Genomic DNA, 22,838 nt, shown 5'->3' on the forward strand with positions numbered 1-22,838 from the left:
CGTAAATATGCAATGTCAGCATAATCAGGGTTTAGGGCTAGCTTTGGATATAAGAATTTATGTCACTGTACTTTAGTTGATTTTTGATAATAAAGAACGTCGGTCGTCGCCACGGGATTATTGAAGTCTACTCATTTTGTGCAACACCGCACACTAACATCTAACAACTACAGCAAAAAAGCTTAATTGGCGCCCAACCGAAACGAACAAAAAAAAAAAAAAAAAAAACGAAATTAAAACTTCGATTAAAACAAGCATTCAGTGAGATAAATACCCCACAAGTGCAAAAAAAAAAAACAGCAAGACAACTAAAACGCATAACCAAAACGAAAAAAGAAAAAAAGAAAGCAGCATTAGACGAAGCAGTACGCAGCGAAGACACCCACCACGAAGCGGCTCATCAGCGAAGAAACACACAACATACAGTCTACTAACATAATATAAGAACATGTGAGTAGAGTGTTCATTAAAAAAAAGAAATTAAGGAGTAAAAACAAATAAAAATACAATTTCAACCTTTAAATATTAATTATTAATAACAAAAAACGCAGCACGCAAAATTCCCTGTCTTTACTTGCCCTATGAGTGATAGTGAAATACAAGATTTAATAACAAATTTTCGAAAAATTTACAACACAGAAAATTTAAAAATGGCTTTGAATTCAGATCAATTAAAAGCTATAGTAGAAGGCGCAGTCGCAAGCGCTTTAGCTGCTCAAAAAGATAGCTTTGATAGAAAATTAAACGAAATTGAACAACGTATAAATTCAGTACAGGTTAGCGCACCCGAGGTAGAAACTTTCAAGGAGGCAGAAATCAAAATAGGTGTTATTTGCAACGAAACCCTTGACATCATGAAGTCCCTCCCGGACTTTGAAGGAAAAAGCGAAACTTATGTATCTTGGAGAAAGGCTGCGCATATCGCATACAAGGTATATGAGAAATACGATGGTAGCTCAAAGCATTATCAAGCTTTGGGAATATTAAGAAACAAAATTAAGAACGCTGCTGATATGGTACTCTCTTCTTTCGACACTCCTCTAAATTTTAAGGCCATTATAAATCGGTTAGATTTCACGTACTCCGACAAACGACCGATATACTTAATTGAACAGGAGATGTCAACACTCCGCCAAGGAAATTTGACACTACTGCAGTACTACGACGAGGTAGAAAAGAAACTGACTTTACTTATAAATAAGACAATCATGACCTACGACACCACCGTTGCCTCTTCGCTAAATGAGAAATATAGAGCAGACGCCCTGCGAGTATTCATCTCAGGAACCAGGAAGGCCTTAAGTGATGTCCTATTCTCAGCTAGACCAATTGATCTTCCCTCTGCATTGGCATTGGCTCAAGAAGTTGAGTCAAATCATGAACGTTATATGTTCGCCACAAATTTCGCCCGCAGTATAGAAGAAAAAGCGCAGAAGATCGAACAAAGACAGCAAGTCAGAGACAAGACTCTAGCTCAAGACCCAAAACACAACCAACCAGGAAAAAGCCCACACTACAAAAGACCAGAATTCTCACCACGACAAGAACAGGTAGAACCAATGGACGTTGACTCATCTTCTCGCTTCAGACAGGCTACGCAACACCAACAAAACGCGACCTTCTCGAAACAGACTCAGTGGCCAAATCAACAACGACGCACTCAATACGAAAACTACAATAACCAGGGACAGGCAAACAAACGACCAAACAGCGGTAGCGCACGGTTCACAGGACCGAAACAGCAAAGAGTTAACCACCTAGGAACAGAAGATACAGAATACGAGCAGGACAATAGCGAATACCAAGCGATCGCAGAAACCGAGACAGAAGACGTTGACAATGAATTGGACGAATACGACCAGGTCAATTTTTTAGGAATAAATCCCTGCTCCCGTTCATAGAGAGAACGATAGCAGGGAAAACCATAAAGTTGCTAATAGATACCGGAGCCTCAAAGAATTACGTGAGACCATTAAAAGAACTAAAAAATATTACGCCGGTAGAAAAACCCTTTCGATTAAAATCAATCCATGGCCACAACGTAGTTGACAAGAAATGCATAATGCACCTTTTTAATACCAAGACAACATTTTTCTTATTACCAAACCTCACGACATTCGATGGTATAATCGGACTTGACCTACTAAACCAAACCAACGTTTTATTAGACTTCAAAAATAAGAAACTAACAACAAACTATGGTTCTGAGACCATTAACTTTCTAAAATGCCCAGCCGTAAATTTCACAAGTGTCAAAGAAATAGAAGCCCCTCAGGCTATAACAACGGAATTTCAAACAATGCTCAAAGCCCGAGCAGGAGTATTTGCGGAACCAAATGAAGCGCTTCCGTATAATACAAATGTCATTGCAACTATTAGAACAGAGGACGAGAATCCCATTTATTCAAAATTATATCCATACCCAATGGGCGTATCAGAATTCGTAAACACAGAAACTCAAGATCTGTTAGAAAACGGTATAATACGTCCGTCCCAGTCACCATACAATAACCCCGTGTGGGTTGTAGATAAAAAAGGTACCGACGAGCAGGGAAGAAAAAAGAAACGTTTAGTTATAGACTTCAGAAAACTAAACAAAAAGACAATAGATGACAAATACCCCATTCCCAATATAGCCTCCATTTTATCCAACTTAGGCACAGCAAAGTACTTTACAACACTAGATTTAAAATCCGGATTCCACCAGATTTTACTTGCCGAAAAAGATAGAGAAAAAACAGCCTTTTCTGTAGGAAGCGGAAAGTATGAGTTCTGCAGGCTCCCTTTTGGCTTGAAAAATGCACCTAGTATTTTTCAGAGAGCCATTGACGATGTGCTCAGAGAGCAAATTGGAAAATCTTGTTATGTTTACGTAGACGACGTAATCATTTTTTCTGAAAATATGGAAAGCCATGTCAAGCATATCGCCTGGGTCCTAGATAAACTATACGAGGCCAACATGAGAGTTTCACCAGAAAAGTCGCACTTTTTCAAAGAAAGTGTAGAATACCTAGGTTTCGTAGTCTCAAGTAATGGTATAAAGACATGTCCAAGTAAAGTTGAAGCGATTCGTAACTATGAAGTACCAACAACTTTGTTTAACGTCAGATCATTCCTTGGGTTGGCAAGCTACTATAGGTGTTTCATCAAGGACTTCGCGTCTATAGCAAAACCTATAAGCGACATCTTAAAAGGCCAAAATGGCAAAGTGAGCGCCGGACAATCCAAAAAAATTCCAGTAAAATTTGACGAGAGTCAACATGCGGCATTCGAGAAGCTAAAAGAGGTTCTTGCATCCGAAAATGTAATGTTGCTCTACCCTGACTACAAGAAGCCGTTTGATTTAACAACGGACGCTTCATCCTCTGGTCTTGGGGCAGTTCTGTCACAAGGTGGAAAACCAATCACCATGATATCAAGAACATTAAAGGATAGAGAGCTTATCTTTGCAACAAATGAGAGGGAACTACTTGCAATAGTTTGGGCTTTAAAAAACCTCCGAAATTATCTATATGGGGTAAAAAATTTAAATATCTTTACGGACCATCAGCCTCTGACGTTTGCAGTATCCGACCGAAACCCGAACGCAAAAAATCAGGCGTTGGAAAGCTTTTATAGATGAATATAACGCAAACATCTATTACAAGCCAGGGAAGGAGAACTACGTTGCGGACGCACTGTCACGGCATAATATTCATGCCCTAGAGGACGATGTACAGTCAGACAGAGCCACAATTCACAGCGAAATATCGCTCACATACACCATAGACACAACAGACAAACCAATCAACTGTTTCCAAAACCAAATTATAATAGAAGAAAATAATATAGCCTCTGATCGTACAGTTATCCTATTTGGTAAGAAAATCCGACATACAATTCATTTCTCAAACAGAGACTCGTTAATCAAAAGAGTTTGCGATGTAGTCAAAAAAGATGTCGTAAATGCAATCCATTGCGAGTTACCAATATTAGCATTCATACAACATAAACTAATAGAAACTTTTCCAACAACAACATTTCGATATACAAAGTACATAGTAAATGACATTTTTGATAAAAACGAACAGAAAGAAATAATTGCAACAGAACACAATCGGGCTCACAGAGCAGCCCAAGAAAATGTGAAGCAGATTTTACAAGACTATTTTTTTCCGAAAATGACAAAATTAACGAACGAAGTTGTTTCAAATTGTAAAATTTGTAAAACAGCTAAGTACAATCGTCACCCACAAAAACAAATACTTGGAGAAACACCCATACCTTCCTATGTGGGCGAAATACTACACATAGACATATACTCAACCAATAAAAAATACTTCCTTACGTGCATAGATAAATTTTCAAAATTTGCAATTGTTCAACCCATCGCTTCAAGGACAATAATTGACATACAATCAGCAATTTTACAACTTGTAAATTTTTACCGGCATACCAAGACGATCTATTGCGATAACGAGCCCTCCATAAAGTCCGAAACAATAAAATCTCTGCTAAACAATCAATATAACATTCAAATCGTAAATGCCCCACCACTCCATAGTACATCAAACGGACAAGTCGAGAGATTCCATAGCACCCTCGGTGACATTGCAAGATGCCTAACAGCTCAAAGGAAAATTACTGACACTGTTGAAACGATACTTCAAGCAACTATCGAATATAACAATACAATTCACTCAGTAACGGACAAACGACCAATCGATATAATCCACTCATCCTCCCCAGAACTCGAAATAGAGATAGGAAATAAAATTCAAAAGGCACAACAACTCCTAACAAATAGAGTAAACGAAACAAGACACAATAGACAATTCCAAATAGGCGACACAGTTTTGGAAAAAACAAACAGACGCTTAGGGAACAAACTGACACCACTATACAACGAAGGCAAAATTGACGCAGACTTGGGGACAACAGTCTTAATAAAAGGGAGGGTGGTCCACAAGGACAATCTAAGATAGGCAAAACATTAAATTCCCTTTTTTATCTTTTTAGGATTTGGACTATACTTCTTTTTGCTACAACGATAACAGCGAAATTGACTGACTATACTAACATGGACTACATACCGATCTTGGACGGATACGTAACCATTTGGACGGATTTCCAATACTTGAAGCACTCAACCAACCTTACCCTATACTCAGAAATAGTAAAAAATACGAAAGAATTAGCAAACCATTTCCCCCGATCACATATGAGAATGTTATTAGACGCAGACATACAACATATAGAAACATTAATAGCTACAGTAAATGTCCACCATAGACATGCTAGGAGTATCAATATGCTAGGCACCGTTCTAAAGGTCGTAGCTGGCACGCCAGACCATGATGATTTCGAGAAACTAAAATTTACACAGAATGAACTTGTAGAGTCAGAAAATAGGCAGATAACCATAAACACAAAAATGCAGGAACAAATTAATAAGCTAACTGACACCGTAAACCTCCTAGTAAAAAACACAAAAGTAAAACAAGTAGACACAGAGCATTTATATGAAACGCTGCTAACAAGAAATAGAATAATTATCTCAGAGTTAAAAACCTTAATACTATCAGTAACACTTGCAAAGGTTGGAATTGTAAACCCCTCCATTTTGGATTCCACTGATTTAAAAAACATTGTTAATGAACACTCTATAAATATCACTATTACTGACTTAATGGAAGTATCTCAAATTAAAGTTTTGTTAAGCGAAAATTTTCTACATTTCATTATAAGATATCCTAAGCCTAGCATAGTATGTAAAAAAATTAACCGTATACCCTGTCCAACACAACGGCATCATAATAAATTTCGCCGAAGACTACAATTTAGCTGACTGTGGAAATCATGTAATATCAATAGGAAATTGTAGTACAGCCCTCACAATAACGTTCTGCAAGAAGTCACCCTACACAACATGCGCTCAACAGCTACACTCAGGTGACACCGCACATTGTTCAACTCGGCCCAGCCACCTCGAACCTCTAACCATAGTCGACGATGGAGTAATCATCATCAACGACGGAGCAGCTACAGTCAACGAGCAGATGGTAAAAGGGACGTTCCTCCTTACCTTTGACGACAAGATAAAGGTAAACAACACCGTATACCAAAACCAAAAAAACTACGTGAGGAAATCCCCGGGACCAGCGGTATCTGCGCTCTTAAATATAACAGACCACCAAGAGATACCAAGCCTGCCATACCTGCAGAAGATAAGCATAAAAAATCTGCGGGATATTGCTCAACTAGAGGAAGGGCTAGTAAGAAGGCCAATAGTATCTGGGCTAACCGTGGCCATCCTTTTACTCTCCTGCTACGCTTCGATGAAACTCTATCAAAGACATCAGAGGAACAAACGTCAACGTGATCTTCAAACATTAATTAACAGTTTCAAGAAAGCCGAGGACGTCATTCATCTAAGTGGGGGAGGAGTTAACACAATCGACCAGCAAAACATAAATGTTCAGATTGATCACGCGCCGTCAGCATGAATGTAGCCGTTCCCAGCGGATATTGCACAACAGCAGCAGTGGCTCCAACGCGCAACAATGTTGTTGCCCGAAGTAATGCGATGCCTCGCGTAAATATGCAATGTCAGCATAATCAGGGTTTAGGGCTAGCTTTGGATATAAGAATTTATGTCACTGTACTTTAGTTGATTTTTGATAATAAAGAACGTCGGTCGTCGCCACGGGATTATTGAAGTCTACTCATTTTGTGCAACACCGCACACTAACATCTAACAACTACAGCAAAAAAGCTTAATTTATATATACAAACTAAATGGAAGCACAAAATTAGCTTTGGGGCACGTCGTAACAGTTGAATGCATAATAACTATTTGAAAATCAAGTGAATGTAATTCAAGTTTTGATTTTATTAGTGTGAAGTTTTCAGTTAATGGAGGATTAAGGTGAAAGGAAGTAGATGAAGCTATGAAGACTTCTGATTATATATATTGAGGCCTAAGCTTAACCCGAAATTGAATCAGCTGATCAGCAGTCCACAAAATGAACCAGTCACAATGTAGTGCATTTTGTTTAGAGAAATATACGGAGAACAAGTTTTCTATCAAGACTTTTAGAAATTCATTTCTTCATAGGAGGTATTTGCATAGAGTATCGATATACCCAATTACTCACTAAAATCACACAGTTGAAACTTAAGGTTTGCTTAATCACACATACATACACAGAGATCTATTATATTAACTCTTAATCATAAGCAATTACATAATATACAAAAGTCATCAGTAATTTCACAATGTTTACGTTCGATTATAAGATAAACCCATTGATCCCCTTCAATATCGTAAAGCTAACAACAAATACAATATGTAGAAATTGTTTAAACTATGTTAATCTACTATTTGCCACTCAGTTATGCAGTCAAATATTATGCCCTAGGGATATATTTCGTATGAATCATGCCCCAGAGAAACTCTATTGTACAAAAAATAAAAACCTGGGGGATAAAACAAATTTTGTGCTTGTTTCTTTTTTTTTTTCATTTTTTGAGCATTAAAATTCCTTGTGCAAACAAAAGTGAAAAGCAAATACATGAGAATACATATGTGCATGTAAGAATGTGTAAGTGTGTCTGTGTTTGTGAGCGTGTAGACATGTGTATTTGCTATTTGGCAGTGGATTTGCATGAAGCATGCCATAAAAGAGCAGCGGGAGCAATTAGGGCCCTGACCACACTCACTAAACAGCCGCAAAGTTGTGGCCAAAAAACAGCGCAGAGAAAAGACATTAGCCAGACGAGCCAATTGTGTGAGTGTGTGTGTGTAACGATTTTTAGTGTTTGTAGACACGCACAGACACATAAACAATGGCAGGGGCCACCCACTGGGCAAACACTTGTAATGGCGCCAGCTATTCCCAAAGGAAACCATAACGCAAAAACTTGAGAAGTTATTAAAACAAAACAAAGGCCGACTAAGCAATACTCTGGGATAATAATAATAATAGCATTAAATAATGCATATAAGTATGTATATATATTACTTGTAAATATTATATAATTGTAAATAATAATTTTCTATTTTCGAAATGCCCTTCAATTATTATAATTAAAAAAAAAAAAAATATTTATCAATTTTTAAACTATTTGTAGCATCGCTATAATAAATAAAAGCTTTCGGCGCTGCCTCATCTGCCAATATGCTCTTTTGCACTCTGTGGAAAGAGAGCGACAAAAAAATAGTTCCGTGCGACGTGATGACAATGATAAAGATCGGCCATCAACAACGCGAGCAGCGAAGCGTCCAAGCGGCAACATTGACAGTTAGCCGAGAGAGCGGCGGCTGCTACTGCTGCTGTTGCTTCTGTTGCTTCTCTTAATTGCAGTAAAAATGTGAATGAACTTTGTATTTGACGCTTCTACAGCTGCTGCTGCTGCGCGGCTCAAAAGCTTACGCGCTCTCTTTTCCGCTAATGCTCGCTCGCTCTAGCATGAGTCAAATGATACTGTTTACTGGCTGTGTTTGCATGTGTGTGTGTGAATGTGTATTTGCTGTTCTGTTCGTGCATGCAAGTGCCCATCATCTGACACTATGTCAATATCAGAATGACGCATGTAGATGAGCAGACAGCCGCGCACACATAAGCAACTGTCTACGGCAATGAAAATGCATTTATCGCTGAGCTGCAAAAAAAGTAACTAAATTGCAGAAGCTATAAGTATGAAAATGTTACTTAATAAAAAAAACTCAGAATTACAGAATTACAGAACAATAAATAACTTATTTTATTGTCTTGAATTTGCCTTTTTGCGCCACTAGAGCTTTGGGCTTAAGCTTTATACCCGTCTTGCATATTTATCGTCATTTATAATGTAAAAACAACAATCTTTAAAGACAAGTTTGTTATCACTGCCTAATATTCCATTCAAGCACGTGCAAACTGTCGTAAGAGCAAAATTCCTTCAAAATGCTCATTCATAAATATTTATAAAGTCCCAAATTGCCCTTTTTTCCCATTTTCCCCTTTTCCCTTTTGTGCCAAGTCAAAAGTCAACAGGAATTCACAACGAAACAAAAACAAGTGAAATTCCGTTATCTGTCTGGCTTTGCAAGATTTGATTGGCTTTTTGGCAAACAGAAATTTCCCCATACCGAAAAACTAAAGTTTTTTTGTTGTACCCTACAGCAATTACCTTGGCCATGTTCCCAATCCAAGCCCGTAATTACCTGTGCAGCCGCCGTCTCGCCGTCTCGACTTCATTTCCGCTTAAAGGAAATTTAACTTTAATTGCAAACTGCGGTCAATTTCGTTCGGTTCGGCGCTCTGATAAGCAACAGCAGCAGCCACAGCAGCCGCAGGTCAAACGATACCTTTTCGATACATTTCATACTTTAGATATTTCTGTGTGGGGTCAAAGAACCGATGCGCCCTGCATGTTCGAAAAACTTTTTATTTGATATGAATAGCGGATTTCACCAGCTTAACAGCATTGACAGGCTGCACAGTGTGGGCTAGGGGGACAAAACACGATAAGTGTGACCCAATTTGGCAAAGTTTTGTTACTGCTGTTACCGAACATATACACATGCATATATACATACATACATATATATATATTTCTTTTTCTTTTTTTTTTCGCCGAGATTACACGAGTTCAAAATACTCTGCTACAAGTGCAGTTGTGGGCGTGTCTCCGTGTGTGTGTGTGTTGCCCTGTCTGAGCCTTTTATTACGACACTTGTGTGTAGTTTGTTGTTTGTGTGCGCTTTTTGTTGCGTGTAGATACACACATATACACGCAATCAAAGTTGTCGTGTTAGAAGCACAAAGGCTGTCAAAACTCTGGCGAGAACTAAATGAATATGAAACTAAAATCAGTTATACAGTTTGACAACTTTGCACACAGAAGCAAAGGAGAAATACAACTTACATACATACATACACACATATACATGCATATAGTATACCAAGTCAAGCTCAAAAGCTTCTCACTTGCTGAGGATTAGGCACAGCGCTGTCCAAATATAGACACATACATACAGCTACATCTAAATTGTGAGTGCACACCCATACACACATACAGACATCCACCAGCCACCAGCCGCCAGCCATCATTCTTACAAGTACATTTTTGAAGCCATAAAGAATGCGACAATCGCTTTCAATGTTTGCAAAAACAACAAACAATGGACAAGGCCTCACCTCACCTCACCTCGCCCCACCTCATCCCTCTCTCTCTCTAGCTTTTGGCTCAACTGCTTGGGCTAACGGTACAAAAAGCCGTGCTGGCAATCAAAGCTGTAGCTGAAGCCAAACGCAGCAGCACAAAAGAACGTTAAACGAAGATTTTTTCTTTTTATTTTCGTTTTCTTTACACACAACTTTTTGATTACTTTACGTTATGTTAATTATATTTGCACAATGAAGCAATGTGGGGGTGTGTGCGCAAGCAAGACAAGACAAGTAGTAAGAGAGGGATAAAGTAAGAGAGAGAGAGAGTAGTCGGTCGGCTGGCGTCTATTGCAATTTACTTTCGCGCTTTATTATTAACAGCTGTCGACTGCTGTTGATGTTTGCTGTTTGCTCTTTACATGGACAGCTGAGCCGCTTTATGTTGTAATTACTGTAAGTCCAGACACTTTCCAACATACACAACTTAATATGTTAGTGCTGAGCTCTGTGAAATATTTGCTATAAATGTATTTGGAGTTGTTGTTACCTTTGCACACATCAGTGGGCGTGAGCTTTAATTTATTTGACCTCATAACGCAGTTTTGCGTTGCGAATTTGGACGCAAAGCTTTCAAGCTGCCAGCACATTGTTCATAGCTATGACGAGCTTCTATAGACAGCGACAGGTTATCCACACGCTGGCGCGCTCTCGCAGTTACCCACTCTCTTTGCTATCTTCTTCTTTGTTCTATGTCCCAAAATAAAAAGTAGAGCACAGCACTGCGACCGTCCAGCAGCAGGTCAGGGATGCGACTGAGCGCAGCAGTGGAGGTAGTAGCAGCAGCAGCGCCAGCCTGCGCCTCATTAACGTCACTTGTTGTTGTTGTTGCTGCTGCTGCTGTTGCTTATGTGACACAATTTCACTCAAAATGGAGCATGAGTTATTTTTTACTTTTTCATTCTCAGCGTTAGTTTTTGGTGTTGGTGTCAATTCTGCGTGCTTTGTGTAGCTTCTTTTAAGCCGTCGATGTCGTCAAACGAGTTCTGACTTCGCCGCCAACTTTCAATGCGCCCAAATTGAGGCGACGAATGCAGAAAAGTGTATGTGTGAGCGTTTGTGTATGTGAGTGTGTGTCACTTAATGAGACGCAAGTTACTGGCAGGATAACTGGAATTGGAGCAAGACGGGAAATTGGCACAAGCAAGCACTAGCAAACACACACATGCACACAAAGAGAGAGCGCTTAACGAAAGAGAGTAAAAGTAACAGAACGAGAGAGTGGGAGCGGGAGAGCACCGGTCGGTCAGCTTTCAGCAACTAATTGCATACAATTTGCCATTAGCTGCATGGCAAATGAGCAAGCGGGCAATCGGGCAAACGGGCAAGCGACAAACGCTTAATTGGAAGTATGAATTATTGAGCGCGTGCATTTATTGGCCAGCATCTGGGTCAATCGGGGGTCACACGCACACACCTACACACATATGTATGAGCGTGTACCCACTCATGGCCTTCACTTGGACATCCAATAAATTTCCATAGTTTTGCATTTTCGACTGGAAAGGCAGCCTCAATAAAATGAAACAAAAATTGGAGTCATTAATTCCAGAGAAAACTTGTTTTTGTTTCAATTTTATTTTGTTTTCTTTTGTTGTTTGACTGTTGCAACAAACTTTTGTTTTAAACAAATGTGTGAATCAATGGCGAATTTAAAAATAATTTTGCAATGCAATTTTTGTATGACAAACGGAAGTTGAGCAAGCAACAAATTGCCAAAAACAATAGTTGGGCACATTTGTTTATAAAAGTTTGGTAACTGAATTTTCGGATGGCCGAAAAGTGTTATCAGTGTTGACTTCACTATGTTAATGAATATAAGAGTTTTTATAAGTGCTGACATGTCTTCCATATTCATGTATGTATAAGAGTTTTATGACTGCATGCAACTTTGCAAGTTTTTCATAAGAGAGCAATCGACAAGTATAGCAAAATCTTATCAGATTTATCAAAAAAATGCTATGTATCGATATGTATGCATATCTCACTAAACTGATATTTCAATTTGTCAATAAATCCATTTAAAAGTAAAACAAAATAAACAGAGTTAATTATTAAACGACTCAATTTCCGCTAAAAAGAGGCGCAGCAGTTGTCAACAATTGTTTTCCTTCTTTTTTATGGCGTGCGAATAAGAACTTCCACTACGTCCCTCTACACCACTCTCACTCTGTCTCACTCACTCTTTCAATTGGCGCGCTGGTCAACGCGTCTTACGAACTGATATCAATGTATGACGCATATAAGAGTTGCAGCAAATATATATAAAAATGGCTTATTAGCTTCTTATTGGATATATAAGAGTACGCTTTTTATACTCATTCACGAAAGTGAATCAGTATATTGGTTTTGTGCAATGTCCGTCTTGCTGTCCGTCCGTCTGTCCGTCTGTCCGTCCGTCCGTCTGTCCGTCTGTCCGTCTGTCCGTATGAACGCAATATATTTCGGCGCTATTGAAGCTAGAGACTTGAAATTTGGAGCACATACTCGTGTATATCTCCGATTTATAAAGTGTTAAAATTTTTCCGATCCGCCTACTAGGGGCGTGGCAAATCGGAAAATGCATTTTCCGATATACCAGAAATCATGTTAGTTAAAGAGCTAGAAAGCTGAAATTTGGTATGTAGGTCCGCGTCGACAACCCAAGATCACAAGCTATGGCGGATATATCTCCGCCCATTGGGGGCGTGGCAAATCGGATAAAACTGTATCTCCTAAAGTTGTAAACCTAGAATGCTAAAATTTTGCATGTCAGCTAATGTTATGATTCTATAAAGTCTAAAAATAAAATTATAAGTCTACACCCATTAGGGGCGTGCCAAATCGGACCTGAAGATATAGTGATTTTTCAAATTCTGCTATTTTTTGGACACTATTGATGCCAGAGATCTCAAATTTTGTATATATACTCGGGCTGATCACCCAAGACCAAAAAGCTTTGTCGGATATATGTCCGCCCACAGGGGGCGTGGCAAACCGCAAAAATGTATATCTCCTAAAGTATAATAGCTAGAAGCCTTAAATTTGAATAGTTGAGTTACTGGTAGCCTCCTCTATCGATTCCCCAAAAAATAATTTTTACGCCTCTTTAGGGGCGTGGCATATCGAAAAATACCCTGTAATTTTCACATTTCTTAAGAGTAAGCATTCAAACTTTGCAGTTAGGGTACTGTTATCTCGTTCTAGAAACTGACCAAAAATGAGGTATTTACGCCCAGTAGGGGCGTGGCAAATCGGAAAAGCCTGTATATTCTACAGTATTAGAGCGAAACTTAACTACTAAATTGTTGATGGGATGTGAATGAGTATTCCGCAGTCGGTAACGCCCGACTGCAACGTTCTTACTTGTTTGTTGTTATTTTCAACGATCTCACCTTCGTCTTTGGCTTGCCGCACTACGTCGCGTATCTGCAGCTCCATAATGCGCCGCAAATACTGATCGATGTGATTCATCATTTCGTTTGTATACATTTGCTTTATATCCACATGAAACATTAATAGCAAAAACAAAAAAATAACCAAAACACAATGTAAATAATCAATCAGAATATAAGTTGAGCCAAGTGCAATCACGTAGACCCAATTCGAATCCAGTTAGTTGTGAAGCGCGCGTCGGATTCAGTACTGAGGAGAAATGCGACAATTGCGATCGTTTCTTATCAGCCCAATATTCTTATCAGACATTTCGAATAGAGAACGTGAGCGTAGCTAAAGCTAATAGCGCGCCAGAGAGCGAGTGAGAGAGAGAGAGAGCGAGAGCACGCTGCTTCAGTTTGTTTTTGGGCGTGACCGTTAGGTGTGCAAGCAACAGATTTAACACTGTGATACAAGATTTTGGGTTTAAGGTAAACACTGATATTAAAATAAATGTGGCTTACATTTATAAAAAAAAAAAAATAAGTAAATAAAAGTATAACAACAAAAATGGTTATTATTCATTATAATATTTAATTTGATTTATTTTAGTTCATTTTTGGTAGATAAACTATGACCAAATTTAACTATAATTAATATGTAATAATTATTATTATACATAATTAATTGTATTTGATAAATTATAGCAATTTTACCATAAACAACATGTTGCTCAGCTTAGAATTTCAATTTGATATTTTTTTCCAGTCAGCTCTTTTTGGCTGTTGGTGTTGAAGCACAATTCCAAATGGAATCTAATAGGAATGGCAAACGGAAATTGGGTGTTAACGCTTGACAGAGCAACAGACGAGCGTGAAAAGTTAACCAAATAATAAAAGCAACAACAACAAGAACAGCAAGCAGCAGCAACAACTGCCACAACGAATCAACGTCCACTCACAGTTTGAGAGGCACTGCCTTTAGCACGGTCGGCAATTTTCATCAAGTTCGTTGGCATTCGCGCTAATTTGATTTGAGTGCAATGACAGCCAAGCAGCAAACGACTCCAGAACCAGTGGCACCAACAGCCACGCCCACCCACCAAGAAGAGCGCCCCCCATCACTGTCACATTGTCCTGTTTGCCCAGGTGCAACATTTGCTGAGGCCTTATTTGCTGTTGTTGTTGTTGCTCCAGTCTCCAATTAGCTTTGCTGCCAATTAGCCAAAACATTCCACTTGCTGCTCATAATTTAGGTAAATGTTTTTTTTTTTTCTTTCTTTTTGGGGATTGGTATTTGGAGCAAAACTGAGTCGAAAGCATTGACAATTTTATTTATGGGGCACGAACAAATTGTTGTTGTTGCTGTTGCGTTTGTTGCTGTTGCAGCTGCGCTCGCTGTGAAAATTCCAGCGTGAAAAATCAAATGAAAATAAACTCAGAAAAATCCAATTGGGCGAGTGATTTATGTATCTGTGCGTGTGTGTGTGTGTGAGTGTTTGCGTGTGCCTATGTGTTATTTCAACTTGCAGTTCATTTAAGACACCTGCTGGCGCTGTATTAATCATCAATCAAGTTCCCCTTTCTTGATAACACGCCGCCAATCAGAATGTGTACCGATAACATACAATTCCCAATTAGACTCTTAATCATAGTTGAGCTAAATAATGCAGCAGCAAGCAAAACAAAAAACGATTTTACTACAAATAAATATTATCTGAACCAAAAGCTTTTAATTATAACTAAATGCGTTCTGGATACAAAATATTATTTAATAACAAATTTAGCGTTTTTATGTGCATAATAGATATTTATAAATATTATTCATAGTAAAAATATAATAAACCAAAAATAATATTCATATTAATAACACAAAATCGAGTTCACGAACTGCAGCGAACCAGTTGATCAGTTGAGATGAGCTTTGCAGCCCTGCTTAGCTCGGCTAACGGTTAAAGGAATATGCTAGCCTTTACAGTAAGAAGTGAATTCATATTCGCACAATAAAAAATAATGAAAAAACGTAGGCTAAAAATAATTGAATTATAGAAAAATTCTCTATTGATATAACAACAATAAAAAGCCATCAAGTTGAAAGGACATCAAATTGATAATTTATGGATATATGCAAAATTCTCAATAATAATATGATAATTAATTATAATATTATTATTGTTTTTGTTGTTGCCGTTGGCTGCAGCTGCATCTAAAATTTCCCTCTGTTTATGCATGCAGCCGACAATCGCTTTAAATGACGGGCAAACAGAGCGCTGACTAACAGTTATTTACAAGTAAGCACACACACACACACACACATGCACTGTCATTCACACACCCATACACACATGCATTGCACTGCTGTTTGTTTGTTGATTTTGTTTATCGACGCAGTTATAGTTATGAAGTCCATAAACGATGCGGCCAATGCTTCTGAGCAATGCTTTTTAATTGTTGTTATTATTGCTGTTGTTGTTTTTGTTATTGTTCCTTCTACTTGCCGTTTCGCAGCGCTCAACTCAATTTCAACTCAATTAAACATCATGGCGCGAGCAATTAATGAGAGTTCTACAAAAATTTAGCTTGCCCACCAACAGATACCATGTAAAACACATGTAATAACAGAATTCATGAAATAAGTAATATATATTAATATAATAAATATTTTATAAGTCTTGATATTCTGTTTGCATATCTCTTATAATTGAGTTATTCGATATACCCAACTTAGGCAAATTATGAGTACAGGGTATCAAAAACGCAGACTATGCAAATGAAAGTACATTAAATGCACACACACAAATACATTAAATGCATATGCATGTGTGTTTGTGTGTAGAACATGCAAGCTGCAGTTGTAAGACGACTGCTGCTGCGGTGCATCTCAAACTGTGTCTCAACAACCAGATTTCCTATGCTAACAAGCCCAAGCAGAGAGAGAGTGAGAGAAGCTGAGAGAGAGAGGGTGACTGTGACCAGGTGGAGTTGGGGTTGTGTGGGGGGCAGCCAGTGTGGCGTGTCCGTGTCGCATTGTGGCAAAACGGAAGTGCGCCGAGCGAGAAGCAAACGTCAAGAACAAAACATAAACTGAGAAAACCGAAAACAAAAACACAGCCCAGCGCTAACGGTGGATGAAGTGAGGTCTAAGATTATGAAGGGCGGCAGAGTAAAGAATATGCAAGCAGCAGTTCTATGCAAAACAAAGACAAAATGAGTGACTGTGTGTGCAAAGAGAGATTATGATAAAAAAAAAAAAAAAAAATTAAAAACAAAGAACGATAACGATTACTCACCATTGAGGTCCTTGGTTAATTGCGAACGCGTCGACATTTTGACTGTTGTGTTATTGTTGTTGTTTATAAGTTTGCGGCGAAAGTGGCAGCAATTTGGCAGCGAGCGAAAATGAAGTCAAACAGGAATAACCACCAGGCGGCGGTGGCAACAGAGACCACTGCGGGCGGCGACGGCGGCGGCGGCGAATTGCGTGCTGAATGCCAGGCGAAAAGGGTCCACAAAACAATTTGAAGTTTGTTGTTGTGGCTCGTCTTCTTTTTCTTCTTCCTCTTATTCGTCTTGTTGTTGTCGATACAATTTTGCTTGGCGCATAAAACTGGATTTAAAGCCTGGCTACGCATGCCGTTCGGGACGAACGGAAACAACCTTCAATTGTTGCTCACACATTTTTCGCAACGGTTTTCCTCAATTCTTTTCCTTTTCGTTTTTTATAGACACACACACTCATACACGCAAACAAACACTTTGCACGGTTTTCCACCCTCTGTCGGGGGATCGGTTGGTCTCGCTTCGTTTTTCTGCACTAACAATTGTTTTCTTTTTTCTTCAACTATCTTATAACCAAATTAAAATTAATTTGCGTATTAAAGCTTTGGCGATTCGTTAAATTTGAATATTTTGATTATTTGCTTGGGAATTCTTGGAATTCGTTTCGGGTTTCCCTTTTTTTTTTTTTTTTTTTTTTGCCGCAATCGCTTTGAATATTTTGATAAAAATTGAACACTTCTGGTGTTAACTATGTGGCGCTGCTATCACATTGACTTAATGCACCGCACACAGTTAATTTATTTGACTAAGAACGTTTTGCATAAGTGTGCAAAAAATTGTGCCTTAAATATTAATATAAAAACTCAGCGCACTGGCACCGCGAACAGCACACACGACGAATGAAAAGCGTTGGGTCTACTGAGCAGTGTGACCAGTTCCCGCAAGCCAATAAAAAGTTCACAATGCATGCTATGAAAATACCAAACAGCTGTTACAGCACATAGGGAAAATATATATATTTATTAGTTGAGCATAATTGATACCTATATTTTAGGTAAATTTAATGCTATTTTTATTCATTAAAGTAGGCATTTGTATATATTTAGAGCTATGCATTTGCAGCCCTAGCTGCACAGTGCTGCAAAATTCAACAATTTCGAACGCTTTACAGCACTGTGTTTGCCGCATGCTGAATGGCGCCCGAAATAAATACCAGAAGAAGAAGCAAATATCAGTTGAGCAGACAACATTTGGAGCGCTAAAATGGCAAATGTGCGCTGTTTGCAAAAAGTAATACGCCTACAAAAGTTTGTGCTGCCAATCAGTAAGTAAATTAAACAGTAATCAAACCATTGTTGACATAAAGCAAAGAAGCGCGCGTGCTGGATTTCGCAATTCGCCCATTACGAAAGACGTGCGAGTGAGAGTGGCATTCAAAGCGAACAGCTGTTTTCTTTACACTTTTTTCATTCCTTTTCCGTTCGATTTATACGTCAGGGGGGAGAGGACAAAGCAAATGCTGTGGCTGCCGGTCAAAATTTTATTTAGAATTTTTAGTTAAAATAAAACAAAGTGAAAACAAAAAATCAAAACAAAAAAAAAGTAAATAAAACAAAATCAAAATACCATGGACGTAGAAATGGAAACGGAACCGGTAACAGAAGCCGAGAACCTGTTAAGCCTAATTAAGCGTATGCTCCACGAGCGCGATTTCGATGGCATCAAAATGCTCTTCCAGAGCCCCGCGGTCTTCGCGGAAATCGAACCGCACATGCCCGCCGCCGCATTGGACATGTATACGGAAATCTGTGCACCGACGTTAACGGACGAAACGAATGTGGACGACACGCAGTTGTTCGACTGCGTCAATGAGCTGCTGAAGATCGTCGCTAAATATGCGCCGCTGCACCAGTTTATGCTGGAGCTGATGGAAAAGATCGAGGAGAGCAGCAGCATAGCCATATTCTCGGCATATCTTCGTGCATTGCAGGTGGTGCTGCTGCGACAGGGTCAGTCCAAGCCGCAGGCCATCGAGTGGTGTCTCGCCTCTGTAGTTACACGTGTGCGGGAGCTGCCGTTGCCGCAGTACCTCAGCGAGGGCTACGATGAGCAACAAGCCCATCTGCTGGAGCAGGACAAACAAATCGAGGAAATGCTGGCGCATTACATCACCATCGATCTGTGCTACGAACCACTCTTGAAGGTGGTCCTCGAGCAGGATTGCAACACATCGGTCTTTCGGGATTGTAGCCTGAATCGTCGTAATGCCTTAATCTGCTTCCTAATTCAGCTGCTGGGCAAACCGCTGGCCCTGCTCGAGCTGAGCAATGTACCGAAGCGATTGCTGGAGCCGGGACAAGCGCACATCTGTACGCCCAGTCCGTGGCGCCTGCGGCCGGAGTTGACTCAGCAAAGTTATCTCCAGGCCCGCGCCAAGGCGGGCAAAACACAATCATATGTCCAGCAGGTGTTGCATACTCTGGTAACGGACGCCTCACGATTGCTACGGGATCCTTACTATCTCCTCTGCCTGGTGGAGCAGCGCGCCCGCTGGAAACGTCGCCTGGACGCTGAAAAGGGTGTCTACGAGATGAGCAGCCACAATATCTTCCTAATCGACGAGAAACTCCCACTGCCTGCCCTGGCCATGTATTATCACGCTCTGCTCGTGGGCCAATTGCTGCCCAAGAGCGCGCCCAAAGTCTATGCCCCACTGCATTTATTCGAATCGTGTCTATACTTGGTCTCGGTGCTGCTGGAGCAACCGGAGCCGCCGATGCAGCATTGTGGATTACGCTTGAATGATTATGCGCTGAGCATCCTGACGGAGCCTGTGCCGCAGCGTTCGCTGGATTTGGAGGTGCACAAGCGCTACTGTGAGGTGCTCTGCAAGATAACGGGCTATTCCTCGCAGGAGTCGCTGCGTCAACTGGGCCTCCAGGTGCTGCATCACTATATACTCGCCTTCGAGGATACAGCCAAGTATTTCATATTGAAAAACCTGCTGGAAACTGTGCAGCACGACGGCATCTTGGGCTATCTGGCGGGAATGTATAAGGATTTAGCTGCCGCGCAAATGGAGCTGAAGGTGCCCCTGAGCGAGGTCTACAGCGGAGTACAGTTCCGGTCCATGGTGCTGCGGTGTGTTTGCGTGCTCCCCCAAGACGTGAAATCGGACCTTTTGATGCATTCGGTAACCATATCGAATGCCCTGAACATGGTGCGGTACTTTGCCATGGCTGACCTTGGTAACCGAACAGGATTCTGGGATGTGCTGCCAGAGATTGAGCAGCGATTCCTGGAACCCCTCGGCAAAGCCCTAAACTTCTCCCTCGCCCACTACAAGGCGTACAGGGAACGGGTGCTCAATGGCCAGAGCTCATCCGACGACGAGCTAATGCAGAAGCAGCTTAATATGCTGGCCGTGAACATAACCAACAGCGGGATGGACGGCGGCGAGGGAGATGGCCATTTGCCGGACATTGGGCGTGAGGAGAAGCTCGAGGTGTTGGCCGGGTCCATAACGGGACTGGAATCACTGCGCGTGCTCTACCTGCTGACCAGCGATAATGTGGAGCAGAGCTCGATAAAGCGCAAAAAAATGATCCAATCGGACTAGAAATTGGACAAAATACAAATCAAAAGCATCTGTTTCTATGTTTATATCTCCTTTGATCGAACGTAAATGAAAACGAAATTTATCCGACAATCATAATGGCATTTTTTTTTTCTATACACATACTATGTGTATTTGTTTATTTTTGTGTGTTTTTACGGTCAACAGGTGCTAATTGACCAAGCTAACTGTGCTCTCTCGCTCACCTGTCGCCTCCAAAAAGGTGTTAATTAATGACACAGCAAAGCGAACGCAGCCATACTGTGATCTTTGCCTTGTTTTAGCTGACCTTCAAACTAATTAGAGCAAAGGGGGAAACCACAACTCCACACGAAATGTGAAACAAATTGTCAACTAAATTTTTAAATATGTATTTAAAAATTAACCTGCCACCTGGGGTTACCTCAATTATGCTGGCCATAAAGTAGAATCACTGATAACAAAAATACTTAATTGAGATAATTTAATGACTAAGCGAAGAGTTTATGAATGATCCTTCAAGTATGTATATTATAAACAGCCAAAATAAAAGCTTTTAAATCTTAAAAAAAAAAAAGAGTTTTACAGAAGCCTTATCAGCTTAAATTCAAGATAATGAAAATTTAAAAAAATAAATAAATAAATGAAAGTCATATTGCTAAAATATGACGAATGACGATTGGAATATAAATTAACACTTGAATATATTAAATTGAGAGTTTCACATTATTTTGAAATAAAAACATTTTTGCAATTAAAACATTCTTATACACAATTTCAACTGTATTGCCAAAGAGAAGTTCTTTTATACTTGATTGATTGATTAAATGATTTGCAGATGCACAAGGCTGCTGGCTGGCCATTAGCACCGTTACACCAGCCGCCGTGCTCACACTGCAACAGCAGCGCCCAGTATTCTTGCCCAGCTACGCTGTGGGACGCAGCTACTCCTCGAGCAGCGACAACTTGGATGAGTTTCGGGCGCGTGAGGAGCAACGCGAAAGGGAGCGCGATGCGGCCGAACAGAAGGCGTACAAGGCCACAATGAGCGATGCGGGCGGCGGTGCTGGAATAGGTGGCGGTGGTGCGCCACCCGATGAGGAGCAGTCAGCCAAGCAGGCCAAGGTGGATGCCATACGAACGCGTATACTGGATGCAGCGCTGCTGCATGTGCCGGAGCTTGGCTGGACCAAGCAAGCGATTGTCCAGGGCGCCGAGGAGAGCGGCTTTCCGAGTGTCGTCCATGGCATGTTTCCCGATGGCGGCTTTGCGCTTGTCTCCCATTTCAATGGCAAGTGTAATGCGGAGCTGGTGCAGAGTCTGCAGAAGAGAACGGACAATGGCCAAAAGGAGGTCGGTGATCCGCTGGATTTCCTAGTCCAAGCGGTGCGCCAGCGCCTCAGCATGATTGAGCCTTTCAAGAAGCAATGGCCCCAGGCCATGGCACTGATAGCACAGCCGGCAAATGCATCCACAGCGCTGGCGCAGGTGCTCACCCTAGTCGATGATATTTGCTACTATTCCGGCGATCGTTCCGTCGATGTGAGCTTGACTAAAACGAATCTCTGTCCATATATTCATTTGCCTTCATTGCTCCACAGTTTGGCTGGTATACGCGTCGCGTTGGCTTGGCCACCATTATGAAGATGACGGAGCTGTATATGCTGCAGGACACCTCAGCGGGACACGCCCAGACGTGGGAGTTCCTCAAGAATCGCATGGATGAGGCTGTCCAGCTGCAGATGGCTTTGGCTCAAACTGAGGGCATGACGCAGACATTTCAACGTTCCTTTAACTCTGCTTTCATAACGGTATGTTGAACGAACTTAATCTAGAAAAGTAATTCAACTTAATTCGATTCTCTCTCTCTCTCTCTCTCTCTTGCAGGCGCGCAACATACTCGGACTTGGCTACAGTCGTCACTAGCTAAGCTGCACAAAAAATCAGCAAATGTCCAAAGAACAACCGAGTGCTATGTAAAAATATTAAATATACATATATATACTATATATATATAATACGATTTATACCTTATAAAAATTGTCATAATATACCTGATCTACGTGTATTTATGCATATTTGTAGGCTGTTTTTTCTAGAGCTCTCGATTTTTTCTTAAAGATTTTTTTTATAGTAGATCCAAATTTGATTTTGAGTTTGTATTATATATTTTTTATTTTCTAAATTCAAACTTTAGAATAGTCACATATCAGTTTGTCACAAATTAATTTTCCTTAAATAATTTCTTGCTAAGTTTCAAGTTAAAGAATATATTTAATATTTTTAGTTTTAAAATTCAATTTTAAAATTTTCTTGATTTCGCTTTGTATCCAATTATTTTTCTATATATAAACTCTCGCTGATTTTTAAGTTCCCTTTTGATTTAAAAATTGTATTCATTATTATTTAAATTTAAATTTT

At 40.1% G+C, this 22,838-nt stretch overlaps 3 protein-coding genes across 6 annotated transcripts in view; 2 read left to right on the plus strand and 1 right to left on the minus strand.

Moving 5' to 3' along the window:
* The window catches only part of LOC6579346 (F-actin-uncapping protein LRRC16A), a 33,686-nt gene extending 15,944 nt beyond the window's left edge, over nt 1-17,742 (minus strand). For 2 of the 4 annotated variants that reach the window (XM_015163625.3, XM_032730616.2), the window contains exon 1: nt 13,565-13,661. In XM_015163625.3, coding sequence (XP_015019111.2) covers nt 13,565-13,661 — 97 coding nt within the window. Of the gene's footprint in view, nt 1-13,564; nt 13,701-16,833 lie in introns of those variants that run through there. The other 2 variants (XM_015163624.3, XM_032730617.1) reach the window with 2 other exon arrangements.
* A 253-nt stretch (nt 17,743-17,995) lies between these two features.
* Nucleotides 17,996-22,444, plus strand: LOC6579349 (ubiquinone biosynthesis protein COQ9, mitochondrial). Its single transcript, XM_002005209.4, has 4 exons — nt 17,996-18,146; nt 21,256-21,959; nt 22,019-22,228; nt 22,305-22,444. The coding sequence occupies exons 1-4, from the start codon at nt 18,086-18,088 to the stop codon at nt 22,341-22,343; spliced, it is 1,014 nt and encodes a 337-aa protein (XP_002005245.2). The 5' UTR covers nt 17,996-18,085; the 3' UTR covers nt 22,344-22,444.
* LOC6579348 lies at nt 18,242-20,531 on the plus strand. Its single transcript, XM_002005208.4, has one exon. It carries the CDS (start codon nt 18,450-18,452, stop codon nt 20,439-20,441), a length of 1,992 nt encoding a protein of 663 aa, XP_002005244.2. The 5' UTR covers nt 18,242-18,449; the 3' UTR covers nt 20,442-20,531.
* Nucleotides 22,445-22,838: the final 394 nt, after the last annotated feature.

This window comes from Drosophila mojavensis, unplaced genomic scaffold (genome assembly GCF_018153725.1).
Source record: "Drosophila mojavensis isolate 15081-1352.22 unplaced genomic scaffold, ASM1815372v1 contig_80, whole genome shotgun sequence".
In the NCBI taxonomy this organism is placed as follows: Eukaryota; Metazoa; Arthropoda; class Insecta; order Diptera; family Drosophilidae; genus Drosophila; species Drosophila mojavensis.